Source organism: Pteropus vampyrus, unplaced genomic scaffold (genome assembly GCF_000151845.1).
Source record: "Pteropus vampyrus isolate Shadow unplaced genomic scaffold, Pvam_2.0 Scaffold282, whole genome shotgun sequence".
Classification (NCBI taxonomy): Eukaryota; Metazoa; Chordata; class Mammalia; order Chiroptera; family Pteropodidae; genus Pteropus; species Pteropus vampyrus.
Window position 1 is genome coordinate 241,919 of NW_011889063.1, and position 10,627 is coordinate 252,545.

The 10,627-nt window shown below is 48.4% G+C and overlaps 1 protein-coding gene across 1 annotated transcript in view; it reads right to left on the reverse strand.

The window, feature by feature from the left end:
• Positions 1-6: 6 nt before the first annotated feature.
• The window catches only part of ZGRF1 (zinc finger GRF-type containing 1), a 53,778-nt gene continuing 43,157 nt past the window's right edge, over positions 7-10,627 (reverse strand). Inside the window, exons 18-24 of the mRNA XM_023520861.1 lie at positions 9,053-9,180; positions 7,045-7,168; positions 4,948-5,124; positions 4,691-4,825; positions 3,732-3,993; positions 3,453-3,587; positions 7-2,838 (exon numbers count right to left, since the gene is read on the reverse strand). Coding sequence (XP_023376629.1) covers positions 2,765-2,838; positions 3,453-3,587; positions 3,732-3,993; positions 4,691-4,825; positions 4,948-5,124; positions 7,045-7,168; positions 9,053-9,180 — 1,035 coding nt within the window. The 3' untranslated portion in view covers positions 7-2,764. The remainder of the gene's footprint in view (positions 2,839-3,452; positions 3,588-3,731; positions 3,994-4,690; positions 4,826-4,947; positions 5,125-7,044; positions 7,169-9,052; positions 9,181-10,627) is intronic.

The following is a 10,627-nucleotide window of genomic DNA, read 5'->3' on the forward strand; positions in this document are numbered from 1 at the left end:
ATGAAACATAGATTATTTTTTAAACAACTTTTGATAATAGAATAATCACCAGCTTAGCTAATAGTACATTTTTGTTAGCAGTTTTTCTTGTAATAAGAAGCAGACTGGATCTTCCAGCAGCCAATACAGACCTCCAAAGAAAAGCCAACAATCCCATTTCTCAGGCAAAACATATTTACCAGGAAAGTACAGACTTTTCACATAAACCAACAGTTAATAAACATTTACATGATAAATTAGCCACGGTGAATTATGAGGAGGCCAGTGGGCTGGGCTGGGTCGGGGAGGACGGTTAGGGTCGGGGTTTGCCGTTCGCCTTCCGATAACGCCCCCAGGACCCCCCGTGCAGGTGCCAACCCGCCAAACGGCGTCCCGTAGATGGGGCTGGGCTCCCCTGCCTGGACCAGTTCCGGAGGGTCAGGCCGACGCATCGCTTCGGTTTTCCGATCCTTGGCTTCATCATTTACAAAACGGGAAAAGGCCCTCCTCCCTAGGGATTAATGTGATGCTCGTGAAAGAATCTGGTGAAAACCTAACACGCACACCCTGTACGGCCAACGCAGCTGGTGGGCAGATTAACACCTGGACATTCCGCCTGATCTGAATGCGACGCACAAACTGAAAGGCCTTTTCCATAAACAAAAGCTCAGAGGACCTTCTATCGTTGACTGAACACACCTTTTAACACAACTGCTGTCTACAGATACATGATAGCTCTAGCTGTAAAGCTGGCTTGTTACTTTGAGTAGTGTAAAACTGTGGGAAATTTTAATATGTGTTGATTGAATGGGATACTCCTAAAATATTCAATTTGTGTCTATCCAACCTTGGAATTTGAGATAAAAAAGATAAAGCAGGTGATAGTCTGGATTTGGGGGATTTTTTTATATCAAGTGCTGTTATGGCCTTTTTCTTCATAAAAATAGAAACAAGGGCCATATTAATTCTCGGGGTTCAGACACCATGCTTTGTTTACGGACCAAAGGCAGCGCTACAACGTTCAGCACTGCCCTATCGGAAGAATGTTTTGATTCACTACGTTACTCTTTCAGATGGTCAGCGGCCCCCGGCACCCCTGCCGGGTCTCAGAAGGAAGCCAGCGACAGCCTTGGGGAGAAGGGCAGCTCGGCTGTGCCGCCGTCACATCTTGGGACGCGGATGGACTGCGAGGGCGTGACACTAAGTGAAATCAGTCAGGAAGACGAATGCCGTGTGACCTCACTCACGTGTGGCATCCAAAACAAAAGCAACAGGCTGGTGGCTCCCAGAGGCTGGGGCAGGGGAACTGGGTGCAGGGGTCAAAAGGTGCTGACTAAAAAACCCTGAATGTTAACTTATCAAAAGAGAAAAAAGATTTTGCCTTCGAGAAGGAAAAAATAGGCATAGTATAAAATAGAAAAAAAAGGGAGGTGTGTCGTTGTAAGATCCAGCCACCCCAGCAGAAGCACTACGGCCAGTCCCTGAACGGCTTCTACGCCACGTCCGTGCCCGCTGTGGCTCAGACGAGAATGTTACCGGAGGAATGGGAGGTCCCTTTATAGATTCCAAAGTGTTCGTGTTTAAAAGGTTTCCACAGGCTCTGTCACGTCACGATAGCAATGCAGACATGTGAGGTAACTGTTTGACACCCCTAGCTGGCCTGCTGGCAGGCCCTGGGAGGGCCGTGGACTGCGAGGGAGAGGACCCTGAACTGAGAAGGTGACGGGTGGGCCACCCGGCACCTGCCAGAAACGGCCGGGCGTGCCCTGCAAAATCAGACCGTAACAGCTGCTTGGGTCAGAAACACAGGCTGGACACTGACTGGTGATGGGACAGCCACGCTGCCAGGTGCGGCTGCCGGGCCCACCTTCGACTCAGGACACCTGGCAACGTCTGGGGACGTTACCGATGTCATAACCTGGGGGGAACACAACTGGCATCTAGTGGGCAGAGGCCAGAGGTGCTACTACGCGTCCTGTGGCCAGGGCCACCCAGTGCCAGGAGCCAGTGCTGAGAGCCCAGCCCTGCGGGGTCACACCGCTCATCCAGTCACAGAAGTCACAGTTCTCGAAAGCTGAGCAGATCGGAGGCGGAGCGGATGGGGGGCCAGGGAAGCGCGAGCACAGGGTGGGACTGGCCTTCGAGCGCTTCGCGTGCACACTGGCAGGTGGGAGCAGCCTGCCATCCGGCTGAGCAGCTCGGACGTGCAGGTATCATTGTCACACAGGAAATGGGGCGATCCTGGGTGCCATGACACACCTGCGGCACATGATGTACACCTGCGGCACAGGGCCTCAGAGGGTACATCATCCACGAGCTCTTCTTGGGAAAAAATCACTTGCGACTCAGCTCCGCTGACCAAGGACGGGCTCAGAATGAGCGATGAGAGAGGGGGTCAGGGCAGCAGCCTTGGTGCAGGTCACGCGGCCGTCAGGAGCCGCACGGCTGGCCAGGCTGCACCCCTCGGGGCGGTCTGCACGAACACCACAGGCCACCGCACGTTCGGGACAGGCCTGTGGAGGGAGGAGGCATTTGTTCGCTGGATTTCCTTCTCCGGTCCTCCTTACTGGGAAGTAATTCAAGGACGCCATTATCTGCATCTTCAGAATGAACACCGAGTGACGGGGTCCCAGACACTCCAGCTGGGGAAGACCCCAGCAAGGTGGGCGGAGAGCGGCCCCTGTCCCACGCAGGATGGGCAAACGCAGCCGCATTCACAGCGCCTGAGTCACACGACGGCCGCCGACCTCCTGACACAGCCACACACAGACCGGGACGCGGGGAGCTAGCGGACGGTCGCCGGGGCGTCTCCAGGTGCTTTGCATTTCCTGCTGCAGCTCTTCGCGTTCTGCACATGTTCTATGAGCAGAATGCAGTCTTATAATAAGAATTTCAAGTCTGTTATGCTCCGTATGTACCAATAACTACGTGCAAACCAACGCGCGGGGGAAGACAGGCAGGACACGGGCCGCGGGCAGGAGTCACGCCCATCCATTCGCCTCCCGCTCGCCTGTCTTCCCCCTGCCTCTGAAAACGGTTACCCTGGATGTTTTAACTTGTAAAATGACGGGGCGTTGTGTTTATTTTTAAAAGACTCAGAGCTCTAGCTCAGAGGAGGGTGTTGGCAGAGCTGCAGCCACGTTCTAACACGGGCTTGGAGATGTTCACGTGGTTCTGCAGTGACGCTGAGAAGGGCATGAAGGCCTTCACTCCCGCCCCCGCCAAGTCCATTCTCCCAGCAGAGATTGCAATTTTTAGAAAAGATGTATTTTTATTAGTAAGATTTTATGTCACCCTCGACATCTGCCTACGTTAATGTAAGTGATGCATACCTTTTTGAAGAGCAAACTTTTATACATAGTTATTTAACGTTATTTTTGATAACAAGGGTTTTGGGGTAATAAAAATATTAAAAAACGCACGGTGTAAAATAAATTTAAATTTCTATAAACACTGAAAGATTTGAACCGCACCTTTCTGTAAACGAGATTTGTCCTTTTCACTCTTTTCCTCCTGTTTTTCTTCTGCTTGCTTTTCGAAATAATCTTTAAGGAGAAGGTCCAGCTGTGGCTCACACTGGCTTGCATGCTGCAACCCATCTTCCCGCCCTTAAAAAAGACAGACGTGAGACAGCGGCATTCACTGTCACCACAGCCAGCACACTCAGAGCTGCTCTCGCTCAAACCCCTCCAAGCACCAGCCCGAAAGTCAGTTTTTATCCAAAATGCCACCCCCAGCGTGCCCCGCCTCACCTGCGCAGTGCTGGATGACGCGCCCCCACAGCCGGCTCCCCCGCAGGCAGGCCAGGTGCCCCACAATCAGCAGGTGCCTCCGCCCTCGGGTCAGTGCGACGTTCATTCTCTTTTCTGAATCGATGAAGCCGACCTGTCGCGTCCGCACACAGGACAGAATGACGATCTCCTTCTCAGCTCCCTGGAAGGCATCTACTGTGGACACCTGCACAGCTTTGACTTCGGGCGGGTCGGAGTCCGCGTCCCTGAGCAAGTGACAGAGCTGTGGGGCAAGGAAGACGGGGTCACGCAGTGCAGAGGTCACAAGGGACCCCAGCCCGGCCTCCTCACAGTGGCTGTCTTGTTCTAACCAACAGTGACATTTCCATTGTCTTTTTTTATGACTCGCATAGATTTGGCTAGCTTCTAAAATAATAAACAACTAGATGACAATATAAATCATGAAACAAAATCACAAGTGGTGATTTATCTTTTGCTGGAGAACTCATCTGGATATGCTAATTTAGTTGATAAACAGTGAAACATGAAAATACTAAAAAATTTAAAATGAAAACATAAAAACTAATTGAAAGTAAACGGCTCCTGTGCACGTTAACATCTGGTATCTATCTTCGACTCACTGATGAAATGTAATAATGGAAGAACATTTTGGAAAACACAGATCCAATCCCATCTGCCCCAAAACACATAGCGTGCACATTTGCTTCCCTCTAATTTGTTTATTTGCATTTTGCCCCAACAGCTGTAAACTGAATTTAATTAAACCTTGTTAAGTTTACATTTAATTATACAGAAAAAAAGCCAGACCAGACAAAAATCAGAATGTTTACTTTTTAATACATTAATCACAGTTCCCAAAGCTTTTCAACCACCAAACCAAACCACAACAAAAATATCGAACACTGCAATATAAAATTACAGGATTCAGCACGTGTTAGAAGCGACTGTGTCACACGAACCTTGCACATCTGGGCCCTGTACAACGTTATCACACCCACCGCGGAGCCCGGCACTCCGCTCGCGAGCACGGCCCGGATCAGCTTGAGTGTAAAAGCGGCTTCCGCCACATTGTGAAAGCTGTTATCTCCTTCGGTCTGGAAAACAGACAGATCACAAATTACATTTCCCAGAAAGGCAACGGAAAGACCAAGAAAGTCACACTAACGACAATGACGTTAAACCGGGAAACTGCACAGTGCTGCCTGTCGCCACCCACCTGCTCCAGCCCACGAACGCTGTAGAAGCACAGGGTAGGCAGCCATGCCAGCAAAGGCGTCCTGTCCGCCTCCGAAACACCGTTCACCAGGACCCCGCCATAAAACAGGTCGTTGGCGACAGCACTGATTGCAGGGTGACAGCGGTACTGGGTTCTCAACAGAACTGGCTCGTGGCCCTAAGAAATTTCAATGCAGAAAAATTAGAAGTTAAAACAATTCTTTATGGGAAAAAATATTTAAACATTTAAAAGTACTCACATATGGTGCTCTTAATAAATGAATTAGAAACATGATAAAGACTATAAATAAAAATATTTTAAAAATCACTAAAAATGTTTTCATGTAAGCTAACATTATACCACAAAATCATAAAATATGAAACATATCAAACTTTAGACTTATTATCTAGCAAGTTTGATACCTAACATATGCTTTCATAATTTATGTGGTGCTGGCCTAACAGTAAATTGAAAGGGAATCTTTAAAAGAAAATTAGAAAATGTTGTTTATAACTCATTAACTGTCCTCACTGTGTACAAGCCATTTTCATTCTGAATCTTCAAAGAAGTTCCGCATTTTGTTCACGTGTCATGAAGCCCAAATCCCGTGTTCTCTACGGCTCTTCTGGGGCGTGGTACTGATTTGCAAAATGCTCTGTGGTACTGACTGAAGATTTTGAATAGCTGTAAGGTACTCTAATAATAATAATAACAACACATAATAAGATGTAGGACTAATGATCACACAAAGTACCTTCCACAGGAGAAAACTGTGTGAAAAATAAAATCAATCCTCAATCTCTTTAGGGCACGAGTTTATGGGTAAGTCAGTCCGTGGGCATGTGAAACCTCCAGCAAAAAGCTTTAGGTATAAAAATGCTCAAAGGATCATTCGTTGTAACCAGAAACAACTAAATGTTCAATGTCACAACTAAACTATGATATACCACATGACACAGTATTTAGTGATTAAACATGTTATGGCAATCAATAGTGATGATTTTAAAGCACTAGTTTTAACACGGAAATGATTTATTATAATTTGACACTTAAAAAATGCAGGATAGCAACTAGGTATTTATGGCTTGGTCTTGACTATGTTAAAATACATACATACATTTGTCTCAGCTTTCCTGCAACATGACTGACGTATTACATTGTATAATTCTAAGGTGTACGAAGTGTCAATTCGATACCTTATATGTTGCAAAGTGACCGCCACTGCCTCAGCTGGCCCCTCCGCCTCTTTTGTAGGGAGAACATTTAAGACCTACTCTCAACGACTTCAGAGCGGATGCTACGGCACTGCTGCCCACGGTCACCGTGCTGGACACTGGATCCCCGGCTGTACCTGGGCATCTGTGCCTTTGGCCAGCGGCTCCCTAGTGCTGCCCCGGCCTCCAGTAACCACCATTCCCTTTGTTTCTACGAGTCTGGCTTTTTAGACTCCACACATAAATGATATTGTACAGTATCTGTCTTTTCCTGTATGACTTATTTCACGGTACATTCATGTTGTTGCAAATGGCTGAAAAATATTCTATTATATATACATACAGGCCCTAAAAATACATATATTTGCTACATGAATACACCCCTGGGATAAAAGCTGGAAGGAAAAACACTAAGACATTACACAGGGTTTTCTCTTGGGGGCAGAGAGGTTAGTACAGACGTGTTGTTTATCTTTTGCTCCTTTGTAGCTTCTACACTTTCTATAAGGAGTAATAGACATTGCTTTTATTTCTTTTACTTTATCTAATTCTGAACTAATTCAAATATACAGAAAAGCAAAGAAAATAAAGACATCTACTTACCTGCCACCCAAATTTGACATGCGTATTGAGCTATATTTCTTGATTTTAGAGCAAAAGCAATAAACTTAAGACCTACTATTCAAATACATGGGACAAAATTCATGTTATAAAGGGACACTTAAATCATAGGGCTCCATTATAGTATGACGAGTACTTTCTAAACACTCCAATTAATACTCTTTTGGGGCAGGGCCTACATCTTCTAATGTTTTCATTTTCTATTACTCTACGTAGTGCATAATCGATAAGTGGTAATTCTGTATGAATTTAGCAGCAGTACCATTAAGCAAAGTCGATCAAAAAGAGTTTGTTCCAACCCATTTTCATGAGCTGCTTCGGAACCCTGAATAGTCGGAGGAAGCTGTTTGGGGTCTCCAACAACGATCAGCTTTTCACATTCAAACCTGAAAAACAGAATCCCAAAAATGAATCATGAAGCGCTCTGAGAACTAACAAGGCTTAACGGTGCTAATAAATGTGTGAAAAGGCTCGGACAAGTCATGCTGTAAAGAACGCTTCAAGCAGCTAACTCTCCTTTCCCACGAGGCCCGTTACAGGCCGCTCGGCCCGGGATCGGGTCTCAGAACACACCCTGACAGATAGGGCTTTTGGGGTCCGCAAGTGCTGGCTCAGAAGTCTCCTTAGAAGTTCCTTGGCTTAAACTCTTTTGTTACAGACGAAGTGAATCAGGCTCTCAGGGAAAGTGCTGAAGTGTTAGAGGGAAAATGTAATACTGTGACTTATAAGAAATACGCATTCGGTCATTCGAATGACCAAAATCCCTTTCCCAGGTGTATTTGGTCTCTGTCCACAATTCTGGGCTCACAGGTCCCGAAACCCCTGCAATTTCCCAGGAGAGAGAGTAATAAAACTGCCTCTTTTCTGTGAACGAGGTTGCTTTGGGAAAGCACGGAGGCTGGGGACGGGTTGCCAGGGTAACTAACCCAAGTGATGGGCAGTGAGTCAACCGGTCCTGCCTGTGGCATGAAGCCTCCACAGACATCCAACAGGCCGGTTCTGAGAGCGTCAGGGTTGGTGACCCGTGGAGACTTGGGAGGGGGCGTGTCTGCAGAGGGCACGCAAGGCCTGCACCCGCCCCCCGCACCTATCTCTTCCATGGGTTGGACTCTGAGACACATCTTTTCACAGTAGGTCAGTGACTGGTGAGCCACATGTTTCTGGGCCCTGCGAGCCGCCTAGCATGCTAATGGAAGCTGAGGAGGGGGGCGTGGGGACCTGTGATTTACAGTTGGTCAGTCAGAAGTGCAGGTGACACCCTGGGCTTGTGACTGGCATTCTGAGTGGAGGGTCGTTGGAACTCCCGTCTGTACGCAGCCGGTCAGCAGCACAGGGAGGAGTCTGAAGTGGGGTGCGGGACGAGCCCCTAACTTGTGGGTCTGATGCGTCTCTGGGTGGTAATGTCAGAACCGACTGGACTTCTTGGACCCCCGCACACACTGGAACTGGGTCTGGGACCCATTTCAAAACCCTGTGTCTAAAGCTCAGCTCTGCTACGTCATGAGTGCAGCCGTCACGTAGTGTCTCCCAGCCTCGGGCTTCTCACCAGAGACTGGATGTGACAGCGCCTCGCGCGGCGATTGAGAACTGGACGTGTCTGCACTGCGTTTAGTACACAGTACAGCTGCCCGCCTCGTGCAGGCCTCACAGTCCCCCCTCCCTGCTCCCCGCGTATGCCCGGGGCTGGTCCACTTTAACACTGGGGACCCCAGGACACGGGGACCCCAGGACGCAGGGACCCCCTAGTCCAGGGCCTGAGGACAGAGCTGGGGCCAGAACGTAGCCACGCATCCTCCCACCCCGTTTGCGACTGGCACTGAGGTCTGCTCCAGAGTCGCCCGCGCAGCGGCCCGGACGGCTCAGCGTTCCGTCTGCTGAAGCCCAACGAACCAAGCTTCATTTCGATTCATTTTGTTATGTGCTTTACGTCCTAATCTAAAAATTATTTTCAGAAACCAAACACTGGAGTTATATGGAGGGGAGGCCGCTGGAGAACAGTCTCCAGGGGAGCCAGGCTCTCAAACTACAGCTGAGGAGGAAGCGTCCACCACAGGACGCCCGCGAGGTTCCGGGGGGAGCCGAGCCCCGCAGCCCCTAAGGCCTGCAGGATCACGTGATCCCAACGTCCACACTGCGATCTAACAAAACCTTGATTCCTTAAACCCCCAAACTGCCCTCTGCATTGTTTTAAAAAATCAGTTTAGCACTTGAATGGAGTTTGAGGGAATGTTTAAAAAGCCGGCATCGGAGCCCGAGGGGAGGACCGTCACCTGGCGATGGGGAGGAGGGAGGCCGGCTCTGTCACCTGGCTGCACTCGTCCAGCACCACCACAGGGAACCGCAGGTCGTTCATGCACGGGAACAGGCAGGCCGCACAGGTGACCCCGACGACACAAACCTGTGTTCCGGAAGAATGCTGGTCACTAACACCGGTTAACCAAAGCGAGGGGCCGAACTTACCAAGGTCCTGAAGGCTAAACCAGAAGCGCGCTGGTCTTAACTGCGGGCACTAGGCAACTGCCAGTCACCTGGTCTCCACAGTTTCATTATCCCACACGAGAAATGGAAACCACAGGGCATAGGCCAGAGGCCACAAGGCCATTGAGAGTAAAAGGCACGTTCTGACATTTGGAAGGAAGGTATTGCAATACCCAGGACGTAAAAAACATCAAGGACGATACGCAGATTTCACCTTCTACATGAGGCTGAATGAACAACAGGCCGAAGCCCTCACAAGGGGAACAACTTGGCGTGGCCTTGCACGAGCACATTCTGACTCCTGGGGCGAAGGACGCTAACTAATCCCGAACGGCAGTACTAAAGTGCACCTGCAGCCTGTAAGTCTGTTTGAATCTTAGGAGACTAAGATATAATATAATAAATATTATACCAGAATACCATTATTCGCAAGGTGAAGGGCCTCATAAAAGCTGGAACTAAATATAAACAAGAGGAAAATCAATAAATTTTCAAAACTGAATGTGGCCATTAGCCCAGTAGGGAACGCGTGTGTGTGGGTACTCCACGTGGGCACACGCACAGGGGCACACGACATACACGGACATCTGAGACACACATAAACACATGCACAGTTTTCTCTCTCTCTCTCTCTCTCTCTATATATGTGCTTTCTAAATTAATACGGCCTCACAGATCTTGAGAAACGAGGAACTATCACAAACTCTTCATCACATACAGTAGCCCTGTCAGTGAGGTTTTCCTTCTTATTGGAAACAAAAACAGAGCTCCTAAAGCCACACTTGTATCAGAAAGTCCAGGTTTAAACCTCCGGCTCCTTGAGGGTGGCTCAGCAGAGGACGGGCTGTGGCACCAGGGCTCTCGGAGCCGCTGTCAGGTGTCACTCACCATCTAATCCCTGGTAACGGCCTCTGAGGGAAACCTCAGGAGAGCACTCAGGCTGTGGCTCAGGAAGCAGTGTTTTTATTAAAGAAATATCTAATACAAAAACCTAAGACATAAGTTTTTTCTTTAAAAAAATTACATTATTTGTATCTTTCAAGTTATCATTATACTGCTGAGATTCTAACAGCAAGAGAATAACTGAAGCATTTTAAAATTAGTTTATTGTAAAGACGTCACTTTAGAAATGTGTCAGGTCTGAACGTCTGATTGGACCTTGGAAATCTGTTAGAGAAAACTCAAAAAGCTTCCTCTAAATGAGTTTTCATTTGTGAATAGGTGACACCAGTGAGCAACACACTGTGAAACTGGGCCTTCACCTGTAAAATTATCAGACACCAGGGACAGGTGACCCTGTCAGTGCCACAGCAGGGACTGATGGAGCGGTCACAGGGGGCCCTTGTGGAACGAGCTCTGTCACCAAG